The sequence below is a fragment of the Lampetra planeri genome, chromosome 3 (assembly GCF_965212315.1).
Source record: "Lampetra planeri chromosome 3, kcLamPlan1.2.h2, whole genome shotgun sequence".
Classification (NCBI taxonomy): Eukaryota; Metazoa; Chordata; class Hyperoartia; order Petromyzontiformes; family Petromyzontidae; genus Lampetra; species Lampetra planeri.
In genome coordinates, this window is record NC_136109.1 from 19,431,690 (window position 1) to 19,456,705 (window position 25,016).

Genomic DNA, 25,016 nt, shown 5'->3' on the forward strand with positions numbered 1-25,016 from the left:
CCACACCATTCCCTTCTATACCATGCTGGCTAACAATACCTTCCCCAAAAGTCTATAAGGCATTACTTGCAGAGGACCATGGTCTTAGTGTGGATGTGTGTGTGTGTCTTTAAAAGTGGAACTGAAATATCTCGAGTATTTGTAGAACACTCTTATGATGGCCGCGCTCCTGAGTTGGGATTGATGGATCACACATAGATCACTTTGTCCAAATGAGACTCCTAGTCTGCAAGGTTACAAGTCGGCATCTGTAGGAGGCAGTACAGAAACGATACACTTCCATGACAATTAGAAATCGGACACGGGCTGTCCAGAGTTGGTCCGGAAATGACCCACAGCGGATTGTTTCCGTGATAATGAGAAACCAGATCCGAGCTGTATAGGCCACAGGCGTCAAGGGCCACACAGCTAAGGGGCATTGGGCATCCCACTCCATCCAACCCCAAATTCTCTTCTCTTGGGTTAAGTTATGCTCAGCATTATCACCAGCAATGATCTATCCACTGACGTATCAAGGCCTCCAAAAGCAGTCGATATACCTCAGTCTTTGGTGCAACAAATCCATGTGGCTTCTACACACGAGCTTATTGCATCGCTCCGTCTACACGGTGGGTGCACTATCGGGGGCGTTTCCTCTTTTGGCCGTCATGTTCGTTTCGACCACCGACCATTGTCCCCTCAAGCAACGTGTCATTCCTGCCCAAGCACACTTGCTTTTTTCTTAACAGTCGGGACGATGTCTTAAACTTGCATTTGTTCTCTTATCCACGTGGTTCTTCTTTATTTCTCTCGCTGTAATTGAAGCGTGGAACTTTTCTTTCCGTTCTCTTTTGTGAACGTCCTGTGATCCGTCTGTCACAGCAATACGCATTGATTAAAACACTTTCTTATTCGGACACATTGCGATGTTGCTTTTCAGTGTGAAGTTCAGTGTTTCCAAAGGCACTCCAACCTGCTCTTGTCTGACTCTTTATTTAATCATTTTTATAGTAAATCTGCATTCATTAACTCTCCCCTTGGTATACATAATTTGCAATGTGTTCCAGTTGTGTCCATCTAATTGATACCTGCAATTGTTTTGCGAATTTGCTGTGCGTGACTTTTGTGTCTAAATTATCTTGAGACTAACTCTGCAGCTTTGGGATCCATTCTTGGTTAAATCAAGGACACATAATTAATGAACTAACTTATAGCAAAGGAACTAAAGACATGTTGAGGAAGAGACATTGAGGTGTGATGTGAAACTGATGTGATGTGAAACTGATGTGATGTGAAACTGACTAACCAAAGAAGATGTTGACACCAACTCGACAGACGTTAATTGTTCGATGTTTATATGAACCATGTAATGTGTCACTAAAGGTTACATGGATGACATTGGTCGATTCTCAGTGAAACAACGAGCATTGCATGAAAGTAGTCGTAATAATGGACAAGGAATGGTTGAATAAAGAATACTGAATCGATATTCAGAGGTCATGTTAATGTAGTGTCACGATTCACAGACAAAGGTTTCCAGGAGGTACCTTTATTCAACAAGTCCACGCTTCACAGGTTCGTCCTCACACTCTCCATACAGCCAGTTTGTTCAGCTCAACGGGGGCACCAGCGGTTAAATGAATGACACTCAATGAATGAGTCGTTGCTGCTTCTGTGTGTACCGGTTCGCGCGCTGCGCTACGAACCCAGCAACCCGAGTTCGATTTCCTTTACGGCCACCAACGCCAGTGACAATTATCTGCACCGGTCCCCCTAGGTCGACTCAGCCTCAAATGAGTAGCTGGTGCGGTGTGTGAGATCACCGCCACCGGGGAAACAAAGGCGGTCGGGCGTGGTGCTGGCCACCCACCCCCCTCTCGTGTGCCACAGTCCTTCACACGTGCGACTCGCTAACAGCACTGGCCCCAACATCCCGTGAAGGCTACACGGGGGGTGGGTGGGGGGGGTGGTGACCTTCGTGTTTGTCTCGTCGTGAGTGAATCTCGCCGGCTCAGCTCAGACTCCACCGCCGACCTTTGCTCCACTCGGACCCGGGGGGGGGGGGGGGTCCGGGAGCCCCCCCCCGCACGCCGTCCTCTGTCGCCACCCCCATCAAGGAGGCCAATCGCAGCAGCAGCTGCAGCAGCCGGCGTAGCCTCCCTCTCTCTGCCAGACTGCCACCCCCTCTTGGTTTAAAGTGCACGGGGGGTGAAGGAGGGGGGACGATATCCCCATTAGCTCAACGTTAAAACGCCGTGGCACGGTGGTTGCGCGAGGCGCAAACTCACACCGACGGGACGTCTCTTTATCACATTTTTTCTGTTCCCTTCGATGTTTTCTCGAGTCGCTTTGCTCGCCCGGGCGCGTCGCGTCGCGCGCCTGGCGGCCGACGCGCGCCCGAAACCGGCTCCGTGCGCGACTCCGTGGAGGCCTAGCAGACGCCCGTCCTCGGCTGGATTCTCTACCGGCTTGCCTCGATCCGTTGCCGGCGGAGCCGCGAGCCTAGGAGGCCCCTCCCCGGGCCCGCGCGAGGAGGTGACCGTGCGGTACCTGGAGGGCGACGACGAGGGTGGGTGCGGTCACCATAGCAACCGGGGGTTTCGGAGGAGGAAGGGGGGGGTTGAGCTCGGATTGCTTAGCAACCGTTGCTACGTAACGGTTGCTACGTGACGGTTGCGAGGGAGATGGATTAATGTTTCTAAATGACGAGCAGCGCTTCCCTCGACCCAACGAGCCTCCAAAACGTGTTCCTAATATAACAGCCCCCACGGAATGTGGACGTGACCGCCACTGCTATTATTTATACAATGAAGGTTAACGGAAATAATAATAAAGACGTAATCATATGCTATACTTTACCGTACTGTATCATACAAAGTTTTGGTTGTTGGTTGGCGGGACAGACGGTCACATCAAAATCTTCGTGCTAGTTTTAACAAAAAGACCTCAGAAACATAATTTCCACCGACATTTCTGCAAGGTCGGCATCTGTAGGAGTAATAATAATGCATACATTAAGCAAATATTTGTTTTACTTATAATAAACAGCAATTTTAATATGAGATTATAGAAAAAAATATTCAGGAACATATTTTACTAATAATAAGTGCAAAAAAAACCAAATCATTTTCTCCTATCCGAGTCAACAATCAAAGCAACCTCTTCCAAATCTCTTTTTAAAACTCCGCTTACACCGCTTGTGAGGTACCGCTCTAGTCGACACTGGTGAGGGCTTAACGACTCAGCACCTCCAGTGAATCGATTGTTGCGATTCTTAATTTAATTATTATAAATAATCGATTGATTGATTTACAATTGTTGGAAGTACCGGCCTCTATCGCATTGCGTACAAAACATACTCATTAAGACGCGGCAAAGAAAACACGAGTGTCTTGTAGTGGGAAACGTGGGCTGGCTGCTGGCTGGGTTCCTCTCCACAACAATATTTCTGTTAGGGGCCATCCATTTAGTAGGCACGCAAAGATCTGTCAAAACTTGACCCTCTCCCCCCTCCCTGTACGCACGCGGCTGCATTATTATTATCGAGGCATCACCCCCCCCCCTTTTCCTATGTGTTCGTACATTGTCAGTAGACCCCCCATACGCAAGCGTACGCATTTGGGTTAACCACCCTCCCCCCTCCATGCGTACGTACTCAATGGATGGCCCCTTAGTGGCTGCTGTTAGCTGTTGCCGTGTGACAAACAAACATTTGAGTTTAACCGCGGAATAAGTTCAGAATGTGTAGAACAGCGATGTCGTAGAATTGAGATTAATGAATAACAGAAGACTGACACGGTTAATTTAAAATTGCTTTAACTTTTTAAAATGTGCTCCTTTTAATGTAATGTTTTCAGCAGAATATTATTTAAATCCTAGAGAATGTAAAGAAAAACCTCACGATACATATTATCTTGGCATTTTTTTTATGTAAAAAGGCGGATTATTTTCAGTGCTCCGAATACAGGATTGTGAGAAGAGTACTGAAATGAAAACTGCTTCTTATTTTCCGTGGCGGAATCATCACGCCCATACTGAGACTCGATTAGGGATAATTGTTGCAAATTATGTTAACGATTTGATTTAAGAATCGATTGTGTTTGCCCATGTTTTGCCGTGTCTCATTAAGAGTCCCGTTTGTACAGCTGTGTGCCCTACATCATAAATGTGATATGTGTGGCAATGGTATGTGATGGTGATTGTGGTGATGCTGTGTGTGGTGATGGTGTGTGTGGGGTGACGGTGATTGTGGTGATGGTGTGTGTGGTGACGGTGATTGTAGTGATGGTTATCGTGGTGATGCTGTGTGTGGCAATGGTGTGTGATGGTGATTGTGGTGATGGTGTGTGTGGTGACGGTGATTGTGGTGATGGTTATCGTGGTGATGCTGTGTGGGGTAATGGTGATTGTGGTGATGGTGTATGTGATGATGGTGTGTGTGGTGACGGTGATTGTGGTGATGGTTATCGTGGTGATGGTGTGTGGGGTAATGGTGATTGTGGTGATGGTTATCGTGGTGATGCTGTGTGGGGTAATGGTGATTGTGGTGATGGTTATCGTGGTGATGGTGTGTGTGGTGATGCTGTTTGTGGTGACGGTGATTGTGGTGATGGATATTGTGGTGATGCTGTGTGGGGTAATGCTGATTGTGTGGTGATGGTGTGTGTGGTGACGGTGCTTGTGGTGATGGTGTGTGTGATGATGGTGTTAGTGGTGATGGTGTGTGTGGTGACGGTGATTGTGGTGATGGTTATCGTGGTGATGGTGTGTGTGGTGCTGGTTATCGTGGTGATGCTGTGTGGGGTAATGGTGTGTGTGGTGATGGTGATTGTGGTGATGGTGTTTGTGGTGTTTTTAGGAATCGTCGTCGTGGGTTTAAATCGTCCAGAAGCAAGAAATGCGCTCGGCAAAATCCTGGTGAAGGCCGTAAGTCGTACAATGTACAATGTACAATCGGACCTTCAGAACAAGTGAACAATAGATAATGCATGCACAGCACACGTATAGCACGCACAGCACATGCCACATCACATATATAACACATACAGCATAACAATGCACAACAACACATACACACCAAGTGTGTTGACTGTGCAAAACAATGCACGCAACACGTACACAACACGTGTGTACGTAACGTGCCATTGATCATAGTTGCTGCTGCTAATAGTGTTAATCGTTTTAAAATGGTAAATATATATTTTTAAAAGCATCAACAAGTTGCAAGACTCTTGTTCAAAATAATCCTTCATTGTCTGGTGTTTGGTCATTTTCTTTATATCATTACTTTTTTCATGATGGTGATGTTACTACTGCTGCCACTGATGATGATGATGGATGGAAAATGCATTCGAATAAACAATTCGTCATTCATTTGTGGAAGTGATCTCTTGCAAGAGTGGTTGTAAACCGTTTTGGCATAGGATCAGAAAGGGCAAGAGCTGACCAACTTAATTACATTTTCACAAAATTGTGGTTGACGGAGTCAAGTTGATCCTTGCATGATGGCATGTTTACATTTGTTCATTGCAGCCTTGTAGTCGATATGAGATGAGAAGTATGAACAACGACATGTTCTTTTTTTATAAGCTCACGTTAAAAAAAAGCGTGGCCTCGAGGCGGCCGAGGTTAAATCATGGTGGTGGAAAAGTTGAGTTAATTAAATGTGCGTAAGTTAAAGACAGAGACTGTCATGGCCACTTGAATGTCGTCAGTGACAGCTGAAGCAAATTTGGCGGTCGTTTGTTGCAAAATACACTGGCAGTGCGCCAGGGGAAGCAAGAATAGAAATGATGTGAGCCATCCAAATCACTGTCTTCGTAAGACCCGGCCAGGTGGGTTGTTTATCGGTCCCAATGGCAGGTCTCACAATTCAGGGTTGACTCCCACTGTGCTCTACTGCCTAAGCAACCTTTGCTCAGTGGGAGGTCCAGGGTCAAGAAGATCTCCCTTTATTCTTGGCCTTCGACTGACGATCTCTATTCAATAAATATGCCCATTGTTTCTGTACAGCGTCTTGAGATATGGACGCTGTACGAATGAAAATAACCTCGTATTGACTAGACAGTGATTAGAGTAGCAACTGGAGCAGGAATGGCAATTGCGCATGGAGTGAGATGAGATGTTAAGAGTAGGTCTTAGGTACTGGGTCGATCAGAGATTGAATTTGGTGCGTTTAACGGGTTCACTCGTTTTTTGCGATGATGATGATGGTGTTGGTGGTGATGTTTCTCACGATGTTGTTAATGCGTCAGTTTAAGGAGGTGATGGTGGCTGTGAGATGGAACCGCACTGTGAGAGTTGTCATTTTGAGGAGCGAGGTGCCGGGAATTTTCTGTGCAGGTGAAATGAACACCTTACTTAGCCCTGATGCTTACACTCACACTGGCCCTAACCCTAACATGAACACGAGCACGAAATATAACACTCAACACCGAAGTCCAACACTAGCACTGATACCAGCCATAACACTAATACTAGCCCTCACAATGATTCGAACACGAATATGAATTTTGACCCCAACACTAATTCTGATCCTCACACTAATTCGATTTTTAGTCCATAACCATTCGCTGCTGGAACAATCCTTCCAAGGTCAATGCTGTCACAGCTTCATATTGTGCCTCCGCTATTTCAAATGCATCCGTGCAGGGTCTCTCTTACCACAACTTAATATTTTGTCCTTTATCTTCCAAGTTACGTAGATCTAATAACCGCTGTCATGGCACAGTGGTGGCGCCATGGTGCTGTGGTGGTCTGTGCAGTGACACTGTATGGAAACACACGGCAGCCAGAGCTGGGCAGGTGGCTTAGAGGTCAGGACTTCAAGCTGGCACCGCGTAGAGTCTGGTTTTGAATCCCAGCAGCTGCCTGTGATTAAACTACGTCCCCCCCCCCCCCCCCGTGTCGCGAGTTGATGCTCGCAGCCTGGTCACTAACGACTGCACGCAAAAAGCATCGCGTTCAATTTGGCTGTGCAGTTAATTTGGCCATGTTCCAGCCGTGAGAACGTAAAATATTGGTAAAGTCACGTAGGTAAAACATAAAAATTAATGAAAATAAAATAAAATAAAACAAAAAATCACGACGTTTCGGAGGCACCACAAGTCTCCGTCATCAGGTGGGACCGTCACAGCCGAATTAGCTGCATCAAGTGAGGCAATGATTCAAGATGTAATCCCTTATAAGCAAGTTGAAGGGGGGAGGAGAGGGGGGGAGCTCATCAGAATGTTAGTACAACTCATCGGGGGGGGGCGGGGCCAAAAAAATTGAACGACGGCTTGGACGCGGTTGCTGCTGCACACGCCAACACAATGGACAGAGAGGGGGAGGGGAGGTCTGATACACATGATAGACAAAAGAACGAAAATGCCCATGTTTATACCAATGCTGGCTGAACAATGAAGAGGGTACTGTTAAAAAAACAACTGGGGATGTTAACACTCGGTAAAGTAAAGTAAAATAGTGCCTGTCAGATAAGATGGTCCAAAAAAGTGTAATTAAGTCTTTTTTGCGTGGTTGATAACATCTTTCCAATGATTACTAAGTTTGTACCCATCATCACGGTTGAAATTATGTCTGTGTTTGTATATTTGTATGGCTTCGTGTACAAACATTTGATGGTAGCCGGGAGGTTTGCAGAGAACCTTGGTCTCGGAAAAGACAATTTCATGAGAGCCCACCGAGTTGTAGCAATGATCGGCCACGGCAGAAGAATCAGTTCTGCCGTGTTTCAGATCTGACTTGTGCTCGCGGACACGATCAGAAACATGACGTTTCGTTTCTCCAATGTAGCAATCACCACAAATGCAACTCAATTTGTAGACTCCAGGATACTGTAAGTCAGGAACGACATCCTTCACAGATGGAATCAGATCACGGATTTTATGCACTGTACTGAATCGGACTTGGATCTTATGTTTGTTTAGAATTTTGGAGATCTCTTTGGTCACGCCTGCTATGTATGGTAACGTGATGGTTTTGGTCGGAGTTTCATGTGGCTGTTTATGTGTGGTGGGAGAGACAGCTTGGCGGATAGTACGGTCAGAGTATCCGTTCATCCTGAGGGCCCGATGTACATGTCTTAATTCACCGGTCAGGTGGTGTTTGTCAGAAATGCCATGGGCTCTGTAGTATAGCGTTTTGATGAGAGAATTCTTTTGAGATGGGTGGTGGTGGGAATCCGGTTTCAAGTAGGAATCTGTGTGGGTGGCTTTCCTGTAGACAGAATGTCCCAAGGATCCGTCAGGCCTCCTCTCAAACAAAATATCCAAGAATGGTAGTTTGCCGTCTTTCTCCACTTCCATGGTGAATCTGATGGATGGGTGTCTAGAATTGATGTGGTCCAAGAAGTGGTTCAATGCTGGGAGGCCATGTGGCCAGATGACGAAAGTGTCATCCACATACCTCTTCCACAGGGAAGGACGCAGGGTGGATGTCTGGATGGCGTTTGATTCAAACTTTTCCATGAACATGTTGGCTATAACTGGTGACAAAGGGGAGCCCATAGGGGTACCCTCATTCTGTTTGTAGAAGGTGCCATTCCAGGTAAAATAGGTGTTGGTGAGGCAATGCCTAACCAGCGCAGGTGCATCAGAATTCAATCCATGTTGGACTAAGTCCTCAATTATTGTTAGGGTGTCCGGTACTGGGACTTTGGTAAACAAAGATACTATATCAAAGCTGTCATACAAATATACAAACACAGACATAATTTCAACCGTGATGATGGGTACAAACTTAGTAATCATTGGAAAGATGTTATCAACCACTCAAAAAAGACTTAATTACACTTTTTTGGACCATCTTATCTGACAGGCACTATTTTACTTTACTTTACTGAGTGTTAACATCCCCAGTTGTTTTTTTAACAGTACCCTCTTCATTGTTCAGCCAGCATTGGTATAAACATGGGCATTTTCGTTCTTTTGTCTATCATGTGTATCAGACCTCCCCTCCCCCTCTCTGTCCATTGTGTTGGCGTGTGCAGCAGCAACCGCGTCCAAGCCGTCGTTCAATTTTTTTGGCCCCGCCCCCCCCCCTCCCCCTCCCGATGAGTTGTACTAACATTCTGATGAGCTCCCCCCCCCTCTCCTCCCCCCTTCAACTTGCTTATAAGGGATTACATCTTGAATCATTGCCTCACTTGATGCAGCTAATTCGGCTGTGACGGTCCCACCTGATGACGGAGACTTGTGTTGCCTCCGAAACGTCGTGATTTTTTGTTTTATTTTATTTTCATTAATTTTGATGTTTTACCTACGTGACTTTACAGAAAAAACCTAAGAATATGATTCCTTGCAGTCACGAAAGCTTCAAATCTAGAAGTAAAATATTGGTTTGACTGTCATACTTACCCGAAGGCGTTCTGAGACAACGAATGGTTGTTCTGCTTTGCAACAGACCCAAATGGACTCCTTGTCTCATAACATGATGCCAGTGGCTTAATGAGAATACATTTTGGGTAAAAGATAAATAAATAAAAAACATACGTCACTTGCGGTGCAGTGGTGTCGCTTAGGGCACCTGCATCCTCGGTGTGTGTGTGTGAGACCCTGTAAGATAAGAGCTGTAGAGCATTTGTGCTGTGTGTTCCTTCTTTACAAACCTCTTACCCCCACCTGTTCCATTCTCCTGCAGGGGCCGATCTCAAGGAAAGAGCACGGATGCCCGAGTACGAAGTTGGTCCTTTTGTGGCAGACCTTCGACAGTTGTCGGTGGACCTCGGTGAGACAGTCGGCAAAGGCTGGGAGCGGATTGAGGGGAGCTCTGACTGTGACACTCCAGGAGACCGGGACTCTGAGTCGGCAATAGAGCGTGGCCTCCTAAACCAACGCTACTGGATAATAATCATAACGTAGAATTTGTAATGTGTGCGCAGTATTCGTTCACTCTCCACAGAGAGAGAGAATTATTAAAAGAGCCGTGGGAATCCACAGACAAGTGGGACGGCAGCCAGAACCAGTGCTAACAATTGCCCAAGCTCTGTGATCCTATATTTGGATTATTGCTCAACCCCATTAAGGAGTGTTTATACATGTAGTACCAGCAGAAAACCCACACGATTGAGGGGTGACAATGTCAGTACAGATGGAATACATATGGGCATTAATCCACTTTCTGTACTGCTTATATCCTGGTAGGGAGTGAGTTTCAGGAATTTTGTGTGAACCACCAATCCTCTTCTTCACTGTACGGTCAAGCCTTGACATCTGCAAGGGTTTGGTTCTTGAAAATTTGCGGCGAAATTAGAATTCGTGAATGTAGGTACCTATGTTCATATCGGAAATGGGGGGTTAGGTATCCCGTGTCTGACTGAACAAACTGGAGAAAATGAAAATGTTACATAACATTAATCAGAATCAAAATCTTTATTTAGACTGCAAGAATCCGATGAGCTATGAAGCTTTTTTTCACAGATGTTCAGTCGGTGTGGGTCAGAAATTTCCGACAACAAACAATAGAACAACAGGAGTGCAAAGTATAGGAAAGTTAAGCAAGTCACTAAAAAAAATAAAGTATTTGAGGACAAATTGCATAAGGACATCAATTCCTGCAGATTATTCAACACCAAATAAAATATTGGGCAAGGCAGCAAAACAAAAACAGTACACTATACATAATTAGCATCCATATTCTTAATTCACTTGTATAAAAATACAAATAGATAATAACAAAAATATCCAAAGAAATAGAAGAAAGAAAAGAAAATATCAGTAGATTGCACTGTCAATTTGGTTGACGATGATGGGGGTGTGATGATAATGGCGGTCAGCAGATGCACTATCACAATGAGCACATCAACCCAACACTTCACCTTTTTGGAGCTAAACTCATAACTTCTTTCTACTTTTTACTCTCGCTCACACTTCCTCCACTCACTCGACGCTTAGACCCCCATGGTGGAAATGAAATAAAAAGACAATGCTACTCTACTGCGCAAGTACAGCTCGCCTCCCCCATGATGCCATGGTGCCGATGATGGCAGCCTCGGCCGGTTGGTGCACCCTGTTTTGTCTTGTTCTGTCTGTTAATTCAGTGTTCTGCCAAGTTTTTCGGAGTTCTCTAACAAGAGATGAACTTTTAAACATTAGGGAAACACTTTTGCTTTCAGCGGCAGAATTAGTGGGCGTTCTAGTCAAAGCCGCGCTCGGCTTTGCTCAAGCAGGGAAACGCCGCCGAAGGGGTGAACGGGCGGGGGCTCTAGTGCGGCTACGCAGGCGTGGGATCCGAACAGCGCTTCCGAGCTTTTTCCTCTCCAACGTATGTTCACTGTGCAACAAAATGGACGAACTTCAGCTACTGATGGTGAAAAACAGAGACTTTTTTTCATCTTCTGTTTTGTGCTTCACGGAGACATGGCCGTGTGATCTGATCCCGGATACTGCACTACAACTGGCAGGCTTCCAACTCGTAAGATTGGATCGGGACATAGCACTGTCCGGCAAGACGAGGGGCGGTGGTGTTTGTTTTTACACTAACAGTGGCTGGTGTGTAGATGTAACAGTGATTCTGCAACATTGTTTTCCGGACCTGGAATCATTTTTTATCAACTGTAAACCTTTTCACTCGCCTCGCGAGTTCGCGTCGCTCATTTTGGTCGGAGTTTATTTGCCGCCGGGTCCTCAGGTTAAAGAGGCCAAACGAATGCTCGCCGACCAGATTCTGAGTGTGGAGCGAGAAAATCCGGATTCCCTGGTTATCGTACTGGCGATTTTAACAAAGGTAATCTCAGCCACGAACTCCCCAAATACAAACAATTCATTAAATGCCCTACCAGAGAAGGGAACACTCTGGATCACTGCTACGCTACAGTCAGTAGAGCCTACCACGCCGTCCCCCGAGCAGCACTGGGTCACTCTGACCATGCCATGGTCCACCTGATTCCTGCATACAGGCAGAAACTAGAGCTCTGTAAACCTGCTGTGAGGACATCGAAACCGTGGACCAGTGAGGCTATGGAGAATCTGCGGGCGTGCTTGGACTGTACTGACTGGGATATGTTCACGACTGCTACCAATAGCCTGGATGAACTCACAGAGGCTGTGACGTCGTACATCAGCTTCTGTGAGGACTGCTGTATTCCAACACGCACCAAGATGAATTTCAACAACAACAAGCCCTGGTTTTCAGCAAAGATCAGAAGATTGAGGTTGGAGAAGGAGAAAGTGTTTAGGAGTGGGGATAGAGACAGATTCAAAGAGTCGAAGAACAGGTTAGCAAGGCGGTGAGATAGGCTAAACGACTGTACTCAGAGAGACTAAAACATCAGTTCTCTGCTAACGACTTTGCTTCTGTCTGGAGAGGGCTCAGGCAGATCACCAACTTCAAGCCCAGAGCCCCCCACACCACTAACGACTCCTGCCTGGCCAACGACCTGAACGAGTTCTACTGCAGATTTTAAAGACAATTGGACTGTCCTGAACTACCCCTTCCCACCCAAGAGGCCTCCCCCCTCCCCCCCACTACAGAGATGACTCTCTCAATTCAGGAGGGAGAGGTTAACATATTTTTCAAGAGGCAGGACCCCCGCAAAGCAGCTGGGCCAGACTCTGTCTCTCCAGCGACCCTCAAGCACTGCGCTGACCAGCTGTCTCCGGTGTTCACCAACATCTTCAACACCTCACTGGAGACACGCCATGTACCAGCCTGTCTCAAGTCCTCCACCATCATCCCTGTGCCCAAAAAGCCAAGGCCAACAGGACTTAATGATTACAGACCCGTCGCCCTAACCTCTGTGGTAATGAAGTCTTTTGAGCGCCTGGTGCTGGCACATCTCAAAGCTATCACAGACCCTCTCCTGGACCCCCTGCAGTTTGCCTACAGAGCCAACAGGTCTGTGGACGACACAGTTAACATGGCCCTCCACTTGACCCTACAGCACCTGGACTCCACAGCAACCTACGCCAGGATCCTGTCTGTGGGCTTCAGCTCGGCTTTCAACACCATCATCCCTGCCCTGCTTCAGGACCAGCTCTCCCAGCTGAACGTGCCCAACTCCACCAGCAGGTGGATCACAGACTTTCTGTCTGATAGGAAGCAGTGCGTTAGGCTGGGAACACAAGTCTCTGACTCCCGGTCCATCAGCATCGGATCTCCTCAGGGCTGCGTCCTTTCCCCTCTGCTCTTCTCCCTGTACACCAACAGCTGCACCTCCAGTCATCCCTCCGTCAAACTCTTGAAATTTGCGGATGACACCACCATCATTGGGCTCATCTCTGGTGGGGATGAGTCTGACTATAGGTGGGAAGCTGACAACCTGGTGACCTGGTGTAGCCAGAACAACTTAGAGCTTGATGCTCTTAAGACAGTGGAGATAGTTGTGGACTTCAGGAAGAATACAGCCCCACTCACCCCCATCACCCTGTACGACTCCCCAGTCAACACTGTGGAGTCCTTCCGCTTCCTGGGCACTATCCTCTCTCAGGACCTAAAGTGGGAACTGAACATCAGCTCCCTCATAAAGAGAGCACAACAGAGGATGAACCTCTTATGGCAGCTGAAGAAATTCGACCTGCCAAAGACAATGATGGTGCACTTCTACACAACCATCATTGAGTCCATCCTCACCTCCATCACCATCTGGTACGCTGCTACCACTGCCAAGGACAAGAGCAGACTGCAGCGTATCATCTGCACTGCTGAGAAGGTGATTGGCTGCAATCTGCCTACCCTCGAGGACCTGTACACCTCGAGGACCCTGAGGCGAGCGAGGAAGATTGTGGCCGACTCCTCCCACCCTGGACACTCTCTGTTCCAGCTACTCCCCTCCGGCAGAAGGCTGCGGTCCATCAGGACCAAAACCTTACGCCACAAAAACAGTTTCTTCCCATCTGCTGCTGGCCTCTTCAACAAGGCCAGGGGCTCAAACTGACTTTAACACTCAAACTGACTTTAACACAATATCTGCACAATGACACCCTGCCATATTTGCACTATGTTACCCTATTTGCATTTTTGTAATTTTATATTGTATATTATAGCTATTGTATATTTTAGATTGTATTTTATTCAATTTTTACATACTTTAGCTCTTCTTGGTTCTTTCGGAAGACCAGGTCTGTCTCCCCGACAGACCTGGTCTTCACCTGAGGACGGCTGCTCGCGTTGTGGCCGAAACGTCGTGAGAATTATGTTATTTTATTTTATTATGTTTTATTTTTATTATTTTATTACTTCCCTTCTACGTGACTTTACCGAAAGAACCAAGAAGATGAATCCCTGCAGTCACGAAAGCTTTAAATCGAAATTTATACTTTAGCTCCTTAGTATTAGTTAGACTTGTACCTTTAGTATAGTTAGACTTGTAAACCACTTATTTTAGATTTAAGATTCCTATATGTTGAATGTATGCACCTTCCGGCCAAAGTAAATTCCTTGTCTGTGCGAACTTTCATTGCGAATAAAACCCTGATTCTGATGTTGCAAAATCGCGAATAGTCAAAGGAAAAAGGTGCGAAGCTTGAACTGGCATACAAATATAAAACCGCTAATAACTGAATTTCACGAAAGTAAAATCGGGGAAATGGAGAGGTTTTACTGTCCTGGATTAGTGACGCATGCCACCCTGCACCCGGCTAAGGCAGGAGTAATGTTGTAAGAATTAGTTTTTTGTTAAGTCATCAAACTGTGATTACTGATTCAAATAATATGGTTACTTGATTAATTATATGATTAAACTTCCTACACAAGTCACTCAATGTCACGTAGAAAAGACCAGTGTAATACGGGATTGTGGTAGCTATCCTTACAATTACAGCGCTTTAGTCACTACGCTGCTGAATAAAGGGCCTCCCCCACGCTGTGCAGTTTGGCGGGGGCTATTTGACCATACTTAAGTGTGTTGGTCAGTGTGAGTTGGTGAAGGCGGGGAGCATATGTAATGGAACAGAGAAGTGATGTACTACAAAGTGAATGCACCGCTTTCTGATGGCCATCACGTAGCATAGCTCCTTCCCAAAGTAATCTCATCCAAGTCACACTTTGGCTAATGCAATTACTCCCCTCACTCCGAAGTCAGGGATTGTAATTGTACTTTTCACTCAGTGTTTCAACCCAGGTTTCCCTTGCAAACAGGCCAGTGGGCTCCCACCTGCTCATGCATGCTCCATGTGTGTCGTAATCTGACCTCATGACCTGACTGCTGACCCACTGACCCCGTGACCTCAGGAAACCTGCCGGTCCCCACCATTGCTGCCTTGGACGGGGCAGCTCTGGGCGGCGGCCTTGAAATGGCCCTCGCCTGTGACATCCGTGTAGCAGGTATGTGTACATGCGTGTGCGTGTACATGCGTGTGCGTGTACATGCGTGTGCGTGTACATGCGTGTGCGTGTACATGCGTGTGTGTGTACGTGTGTGTACATGCGTGTGCGTGTACATGCGTGTACATGCGTGTGCGTGTACATGCGTATGCATATGTGTGTGTGTACGGGTGGTCTTTGTTGTATGGTCGCTAGTGCAGTGGTTAGGAAATTCATATTTTGTGTCATACAGTTTTTATTTCTTTTACTTTTGTCAGTTTGATGATCCAGTTTACTCTTCCAAATAAGTTCTCACATGGTTAAATAAAATGAACTTATTGACATCCTCTGGTATAACACCGTTTGGGACTAGGCTCAAAAGAAAGCTGTCTCTGGTGTGGACCGATCAGTTTCAAGGACAATGCATATATTATCAGAGTGTTTTTTGTGTGCATTCTGACCACAAGTATTGTGGTTAATGCAGACATGATTCCTTGTAAGAGGTTTCAGTTTGGTGTTTTAACATCTTAACACAGCTGTTTTGTTGCCAGAAAAAAGGGGAAAACATATTCTCATATTTTGGTACTGGCAAAGGAGGTCCCATGATATAAAATGAACTTGAACTTAAAAGTTAAACCGCAGTTCACTCAACGTAATCCGACCATAAGTCTTGTAATCATTGCATCGTTAAAATCTATAATGTTCATAATACACACACGCTGCCAGCTACACAATAACAAATACTAATTAAATAAGCAAACTATTAAAACGAGAATGTTTATATAATCACAAAATTGTCCATTACTCTGGAAAATGGTTTTTAAAGCACTAATTAACTTGGTAATAGCAATTTTATTTGAAATTACCATATATATTTTTAAATACCATTGGTTATCACAATATGCTGACATTTTGCAACAGGAACAATATGATTGTCGCGCATCTCATATCATACAATACATTGGATTAGTGTTTCCCCGTCGCGGCGTCCCGACTGAATACAGCGTCCGTGCGTTAACTCTTCCCGCAGCCTCTACAGCCAAGATGGGCCTTGTTGAAACCAAGCTGGGCATCATTCCCGGAGCTGGTGAGCCCAGAACCCGTCACAGCAGCACCACCACTCCCTTCACACGCGTCCTCCCCTCTCAGTTGGCCTCCATCTTCTGGTGTCCTACAAGCACATGGTCACACAATAGGTGTTACCCACAGAGTTACTAAAATACGCTTCTAAAGATTCACAATATTTTATTTCCTTGAATGTATTAACATTTATTGCACAGTTCTCTTCTATCATGTGCACCAACAGGTGCTTGTGCACAAACATGTCCACGTACACCTCGTGCTCTCTTTTAGCCCCCCCCCCTCCCAATACGTTCCATTCATTGGCTACCACATTCTGATAAGCTCCCCCCCCTCCTCCCCCTTAACTTTTATTTAAGAACTTGCATCTTGGAATCCCTGCCTCACTTGATACAGCAAATCTGGCTGTGACGGTCCCACTTGATGACGGAGACTTGTGTTGCCTCCGAAACGTCGTGATTTTTCTTTTTTCTTTTTTTACCTACGTGACTTTACCGAAAAAACTAAGAGTAATCCTTGCAGTCACGAAAGCTTCAAATCTAGAATTTATTGCACAGTTTATTTTTTTATACAATACCGGGCTTTTTTTTTACCATGTTTACATGGCTTCGACATCAAGTCGTCGTTGGCATTGCCATTTTGAGCTTGTAGAGATATAATAAAAGACGATTTGCGTGTCTAAAGTGGTCTGCATGCAGCACATCCCAGGTTCCTGTACAAAAAAAATCTCAAATAAACCATTGGCTTATCAGTCCATCTCAAAAATATAAACTTAAACAACTTTGTATTATTTTCTATGAATGAGACACCCATACAAAGAATCCAGGGCCTCGTATGTGATGACACAGCTTCTGTGGAACAGCCATTATGAACCAATGGAGAGAGACCCAGACCCAGAGCTCGAACACAGAATCTCACGCATCATCATGTCACATCCATTATGGATCACGCAGTAAAACCCAGACCCCTGGCTTGAACCCGGTTTCTCGACAGTAATGTTTCAGCAATCTGCAAAATGACCATTATGAGCCCACAGAGACAGAGACCCAGAGCCAGGGCTCAACCCCACATTTCACAAGCGTTGTCTCAGTATCTGTCAGGCCATTACGATCCCAAAGAGAGTGAGGGAGAGACCCAGACCCAGCGCTTGAACCCAGAATCTCAATGGTGCCAGATCATAGTTTTTGCCACAGCCATTGTGAACTCCCCCGCCCCTCCAGTCCTTGCTGCCCCCCCCCCCCACCTCGGGGAGAACATTCTGACCCAGGGTTTGAATTCATGAGCTCGCAGTTTTTGGACGAGATCTCAAGAGTTAAGACAAGCGTTGGTAAAAGCGCATTGACCTACTTTGTACACGTATGTAGGTCATGTGTGAATGTCGGGTAGAGAAGGGAGGGGGGGGGGCAGCAAAATGGGAGAGAGCAGTGGGAGGTCGTGAGAGAGATGGAAAGAAGAGAGTGGAGAGAGGATAATGGATGCGTACGGTCAGGTATACATCTACCATGCACATTAGGTGCTGTAACAATTGGTTAATTCATCTATTAATTTAAATATTATGCTCATGGCACGGGCATATAATTATGCATATTTGAATTGATCATTCACTAATTGTAAAAAATATGTATAATTTTGGGATGGAGCAGTGGCACAACGGTTAGCGCGCTGCGCTGTGAATCGAGTAACCAGAGTTGGATTCCCAGTCATGGCTATCAGTGGAGAGTAGTGTCTGAACGAGTGCCCACCCTAACCCCTTCACTTACTCACACTGACCAGTGTGGGCAAATTCACGTAGATAAAAAAACATTAAAATTAATAAAAGTTAAATAAAATAAAAATCACGACGTTTCGGAGGCAACACACCTCATTTACTTGATACAGCTGTCGTGGCTGTGACGGTTCCACCTGAAGACGGAAGCTTGTGTTGCCTCCGAAACGTCGTGATTTTTATTTTATTTTACTTTTATTAATTTTAATGTTTTTTTACCTACGTGACTTTACCGAAAAAACCTAAGAATATGAATCCTTGCAGTCACGAAAGCTTCAAATCTAGAATCAGTCTGGGCACGTGTCGTTAAACAACCGACACGATTACCATGGTGTGGGGAGATCTTCATCCAGCAGTGGATTGATGAAGGCTGTAAATTGCTATTACAAATTTTACATTTAGACTGACGGAATCCACGTGAAATTGTACAAACAAGACAGAATCAATTACACAAAATACGATTTAGATTATTTTTTTTAACGAGAAAAAATAATGGAATCTGAATTGAATTCTGACCCCAAATCGTGATGGTTCATCAAATCACTGGAGGGGAGAATTGTAACGGACCCAGTGTTTGCTAATTATACTTACACGTATGTCGTGTGTGTGTTGAATATAAAGTACTTGCACGTACACTGGTGGCGCAATGCCTGTCCTCCGACAATTGTGGAGGGTTCGGGTCGGTGTACCCTGCAGCTTTGCGAAAATCCGCTGAGTTGAGTGTGAGAGAGCCAGGACGTGGCAGTGCAGCGGGGGGGTTTTATTAGCCCATCTTTGTCTTTGTGGACAACCTGGGTGTCATGCCCTCATCGGTGCGGGTTTTCCCCCACACTACAACTATAATAATTGGACAAACAGCTCTATCAAGGACCCCCCTGAAAAGCGACTTGAGATTCATTGTGGGTGGGTAATTGTTGTATTTGTAAAATAAATGTGTGACATCAAGGTCAAGAGGTCAACAGGCAAAATCTCCCGTGCGTACGAACTAACGACACTGAAAGCTCCGCACGAACGAGTTCGTTAAACCACTTGCTGTCCTGCCACCTCCTGATTGCCGTGCAGCCACGTGGGTTTGGAAGAAGCCTGCACGATCCACCCACTTCACCTCCAAGGGACATCACAGACCACGGCGTTATTGCGCCAGCAAGTGTCAGGCCCTCCGTGTGCCGATGTCCCCGGGTCTCTGCGTCCGCGTGTCTTCGTGTCCCGGTCGCCCATTGTGCCCGTGTTCCCGCCGTGTCCCGCGCACCCCCCGTGCTCAAGAGCTGTGCCCCGTGCGTCCCCCGTGTAGGTGGGACCCAGCGTCTCCCCCGCCTCGTGGGACCCTCCGTGGCGAAGGAGCTCATCTTCTCGGCCCGCGTGCTGGACGGGGCCCAGGCGGCGGCGCTGGGTCTCGTGTCGCGAGACGTCGCTCAGAACCAACTGGGGGACGCCGCCTTCCTCTCCGCCCTAGAGCTCGCCCGCGAGATCCGCACGCAGGTGACGACTCGTCGTGACGCCTCCTGTGAGAGAGACGAAAAAGACAAAAATCCCCTGTATAGCCTTAACAGACTGTTGGGGCAAGTGCTGTTAACGAGCCCCAATGGCAGACGAGGGGGTGGGTGGCCATCGCCACACCTGGTGCGACGTACCTGGTGCGATGCTTACATACCAGGTACTCATTTGAGGCTGAGTCGACCTAGGGGAGGCCCAGGACCGTTTTAGATAATCGTCACTGGTGTTGGCCATGAGCGGGAATCGAACTCGTGTTGCCAGGTTTGTAGCGCAGCATGCTAACTGCAAGCACACCCCCCAGGGCCATTGTGAACTTTTCAAGAGGGATGATTGTTGACCTTCTTTTGCACCTTAACGTAGTCAACCGTGCTAATCAGAGGTGCGGGGAAAAGACAACAATATTAAACGCAAAAAGCAGTTCTTAAGAAAAGAGTTTTCAATGTAGGAACACAGAGCAAGTACGGCCATTGTGAACCTCCTGAGAGAGAGAGAGATGCGCAGCCATTGTAAACTTCTGAGCGTGGTGAAGTATGGTCGAAGAATGCTCGCAACTGACACCGCTTGGGAAGGCCTTCATCCGCCAGTGGATTGGCAAGGGGCTGTGAAATATTATTCTATACAAATTGAACAAGAAACCAATCACAGCTCCTCTAAGATTTCACGAATTCTCGCGATTCAGACTCGCTATTCAGTAACCCGCTCTGTCTTTAGGTGATTAATATAATAACCATGCAGTGGTTGGCACACTGCGCTACGAACCCGGTGACCTGCGTTCCCATTCCTGGCCAAAGCTAATACCTAATCCAGTCCTGTAGGCCGCTTTTGCTTCACCAACCGCCGCCGACCAGCCGTGGTAAAGAACGGTCGAGCAACACCCCCGTGACCGGCACAACGTGGACAGGCCTTCGTCCCGCAGCGGATTGACAAAGCGATCGCAAATCTGCCTCTAAACCCTGTCTGACCGAGACGCTAGGCTCCGCCAGGCTGCCTTCCACACAGGGACTGTTGCAAAGCCTCCCACTGGGGGTCCCACTGAAGGCTCCACTAAACTCTCAATCAGCAGACGCCGAGCGGTAGAGGTCACCGTGACTCGCACGCGCGGCATGACAGAACCACCCCTGTGCCTGGTCGAAGCGTTGACACTGCCCCGGGTGCAATCCGTCTCGAGGCTTGCTGCCCACACGATCCATTTGATGGGGGGGGGGGGGGGGTTTAACCAGGTTGGATTATGTGAGGTTCTCCGATGATGTAACAACAACACATGCCCAGAGGCCGGGGTAGAGTGCCATCTGTTTACTGTTCCGGCAGGCAATATTGCGTTGGCTGGGTCACATTGCCCTGATGCCCAGCCCCACCGCATGGCCAAGCAGCTTCTCGTTCGGCTGGATCAACAGGGATAGATTTATATTCGCGCGTTTGCATGTATGTACGTGTATGTATGTATGTGTGGGGAGTGGTAGCGGAGTAATTAATGTGCCGTGCTGTGCCAAGAACCCAGCGACCTGAGTTTGATATCCACTTATGACCGGTAACAGCGGCGAACATTTCAGCCAGTTCCTGAGCCTCCCCTGCAATTACTCAGCCAAAAATGAGTACCTGGAGCAATATGTTAATTCCAGCAGGTAACAAGTTATGTATACATGTCAAGAGCTCAGTGACGATTTGATGAGGTTTTTTTTGAAGGGCGCTATATTAAAGTTTGATTGATTGATTGCACCAATCGTCTGTGCGATTCTCCGGGAAAGCTTTCTCGTTTGCGTAATGTTGACTCTTACTGCCAAACCATGTGTGTGTATGAGCATGCTTACACGTTCGAGTATATGCATGCCCACGTGTGTGTATATACATGCCCACGTGTGTGTATATACATGCCCACGTGTGTGTGTGCGTATGTCTTTTTTCCCTCCTAGGCCCCTGTTGCTCTCCGCATGGCTAAGATGGCCATCGATCGCGGTGCTGAGGTGAGACTCTTGACCATGCACTGTCAGGGCCCCGAGGACACGATTACAATCGCACACACGTGGTTCACACACAAACCCCGGGCTTGTATGACTCACCACCCCTGCCCCCCTCCCCCTAAAAATGCTATACATTGTCCCAATTCAAGGATTCTGTCGTGTCATATGTACTGTCTCATTGTTCTTCTGTCTGGATGCGCTCAGTCTGGAATGTTTAATTTGTGCTGCCACGTCTGTTGCCTGTTTCCCTTTGTACCGTGTCATTTGTCCTGCCTGCCTTCGTCTGCAATGTCTCGCGTGCACCATCGTTGTTCTATCGCACTTGTGCTGCCCCTTTGCTGCTTCACGTGTGAGGTGTTGTTTCGACGTCATTCATAGGAGCGTAGGCTATTGTGTGACAGGCTTCGTGGTCAAAATTTGCCAAGTAACAAAAAAAAGCACGCATTACTCAATTGGAATCTGTATGACATTCATGCCCCCCCCCCGACGCCCCCTGCCTCCCCTCCTACTACGAAAAACCTGGCAGGACCCTCTTCAAAAAGAGCCATGAGACTCGGGGAGGCTTTGCTGGGTAATGCAATTTAATTTGCATTGTCTTTTACCTGTGCTCTCTTGTCGTTCGCCATTCTGTCTCTAGCCTTGAGCAACCGCTACACAAAATGTTCATAAAACAAATAACAACAACCCATTTCCCGATGTAAATTTCACCATCCTATGACATGGGGAACAGTTTCTCAATCGGACAACCACAGTTGACATCCCATAAAATGATACTGAATTTATGGACCCTAGGGAGGAACGATTTGACCTCAAGACATTCTGTTTGCGAGTCCCGTTCCGTTTGGCCGCAGCCTTGTGATATGGGCAGAACGGGCGGGGGGGGGGCTTTCACTTTAATGGATCTTCCCGTGGCTGTTTCCACAGGTGGACCTGGCCACGGGCATGGCGTTTGAGCAGGCGTGCTACGCGCAGGTGAGACGGTTCACACTGGCCGTGTCAGGGTGACTGGGTGAACAAACTCCCTGGGTACCAGGGATAACGGGGAGCGTCGTTCTGGGTCGAGGAGAGATGGAATGATGTGTGATGGCATTGACTTGCAGATGCGTCGACTGTAGTGACAGATGTGTTTGGAACTGAGGAATGGGGTGGGACCTGGAGCTAAGTGGCCTGTAGTAATGGAAGGTGTATGGGTTTGTGGGTGTGTGAGACTTTGTTAGTGTGTGGATGTGTATGCCTTTGTACATGTGTCTGTGAACTGTAGTGACAGTTTATAGACGGCAGTAGTGTAGCGGTTAGCACGCTGAGCTACGAACCGGACGACCGAAGTTCGATTCCCGCTGAGGGCCGACACCAGTGACTATTATCTGAACCCGTCCTAGGTCGATTCAGCCTCAAATGAGTACCTGGTGCGGTGTGGTGCTGGCCACCCACCCCCTCATATGCCGTGCTGGCCTTGAGAGGTGGTGCTCACTGTCACCACTTGCACCAACTGTCTGTTAAGCCGATACGGGGTAAAGTCACGTATAAAGATAAAATAATAAATTAAATAATTGCATACTACGACGTTTCGATTGCAACACAAGCAATCATCATCAGGTATAAAAGAAATAGCAACAAAAATCTAACCAGAAATCTATAGACAGACATATAAGCAGACAGATATCACAAAGATACACAGAGAGAGAACACGTATCGGCACAATATAGAGAGGCCTCGCCTTAAATATAGAGAGGCCTCGTCACAGAGACGATCTCTCTCTTTGTGCCGATACGTGTTCTCTCTCTGTGTATCTTTGTGATATCTGTCTGCTTATATGTCTGTCTATAGTTTTCTGGTTAGATGTTTGTTGCTATTTCTTTTATACCTGATGATGATGATTGCTTGTGTTGCAATCGAAACGTCGTAGTATGCTATTATTTAATTTATTATTTTATCCTTATACGTGACTTTACCGAAAGAACCAAAGACTAATTCCTGCAGTCACGAAAGCTCCAAAATTAAGACGGGGGATTTTTTGTTTTTGTAGTGATATGACGCGTGTCTGTGCGGTGGCTTGCAGGTGATCCCGACCAAGGACCGTGTGGAGGGTCTCCTCGCCTTCAAGGAGAAGCGTCCTCCCCGATACAAGGGCGAGTAAAGGAGACCCCCGGAGCATTCTGTCCTGGGCTCGTTCCATGTTCTATGTGTGTTGAACTTCTTTTGCACTGTGCGTCGCCAACTGTGCTAATCGGAGGTGCGGGACCAGTAACCTCTTGAGGGGTGTTTGGGTTTAAGCCCTGCATCGAGGTCTCTAATATCAAGGTTCACCTGGATTCGTGGGGTCAAGCTATCGGTCAGGTGTCTCTATCAAAGTTCCAGATTTCTAGCCCTAGGTATCTTAGCGGGTCCACAGTAGAGACACTTTTATTCACAATTTTACCGTTGGTGTCGTGAGACTTCAGTATTCACATTGGTATCTCTCGCACAGATACGAATGTGGAAAACAGCCCACGGAAGGGGATACTACAGAGCTACCTCTGAGATCCCATCAAGTGACCCCTGGTCCACAGGGCGCCGCACTTTTACACTCCACCTACCCACATCGAGTCATAACGGTTGTATGACAGTCAAACTGATCATTTTAATTTTTTTTACTTGTAATGCCATGAGTTGTTTGGTTACCGGGCTGAGAAAATGAACTCACTTATACGTGAGAACTCCGTTTAATCACAGGCAGCTGCCTGGATTTGAAACCTGGATCTCTGCAGTGGCAGCACCTTGACCTCTGAGCCACCTGGCTACCTCTGCCATATTAGAGACAGTTATCTCCCAAGTGATTAAATCCTGGGTTCAGGTTCTAGATCTGAGTGTAAGTAAACTGATAATGGCCTTAAGGAAACATCAACACCAACCTCCTTGGCTAAACCATCGATTCACATTCTGTGTGATGCAATGAATTACCACAATTCTGGGTCACGATATGATTCAAGAAAAAATTATTACATTTATTCGTGAATGACTTGTATCATTTGTGCGGGCTTGCTCAGTCTCGTCGGAACTGTCTGTGTTGCCTGGTTTTTCCCATTCTGCCTCGTCTTGATTGTCCGTCGTGTCTTTATCATTCTGCATTGTTGAGTTGGTTCGTACTGTTGCGATTGTTCTGTCTAGTTTGTACTCGGTTCGTTTTTGAACGTCAGTCTAAAGAACATGTTCACGAATCTAAAACAATTTATTCTTGCGTTGTGATAAGGATCAACAGTTAATGAATGAATTGATGGATCATTGCATGGCTGCCAAGGTGGCTGTGAGTGATCACGAATGGAGACCGCCCTCTAGTGTTAGACACTGCTGTGTGACCGTCCCATTTCATTCAATGAATCCGTGAAATCCAGAGCCACATTTTCGTGCGTCAGGTTTGCTGTGATACACTGGCAATTTCCGAGCACATTTCTAAAATCGAATGCTTGTGTGGTGTGAGAGATGTCCATCAGGAGATAAATAAATATATTTTGTTCAAAAAA

The 25,016-nt window shown here is 46.7% G+C and overlaps 1 protein-coding gene across 1 annotated transcript; it reads left to right on the plus strand.

Moving 5' to 3' along the window:
- Positions 1-2,198: 2,198 nt before the first annotated feature.
- LOC144739907 (methylglutaconyl-CoA hydratase, mitochondrial-like) lies at positions 2,199-25,016 on the plus strand. The gene is made up of 10 exons (XM_078622790.1): positions 2,199-2,548; positions 4,838-4,905; positions 6,234-6,321; positions 9,619-9,705; positions 15,148-15,240; positions 16,250-16,306; positions 19,356-19,543; positions 21,469-21,519; positions 22,441-22,488; positions 23,576-25,016. The coding sequence occupies exons 1-10, from the start codon at positions 2,311-2,313 to the stop codon at positions 23,651-23,653; spliced, it is 996 nt and encodes a 331-aa protein (XP_078478916.1). The 5' UTR covers positions 2,199-2,310; the 3' UTR covers positions 23,654-25,016.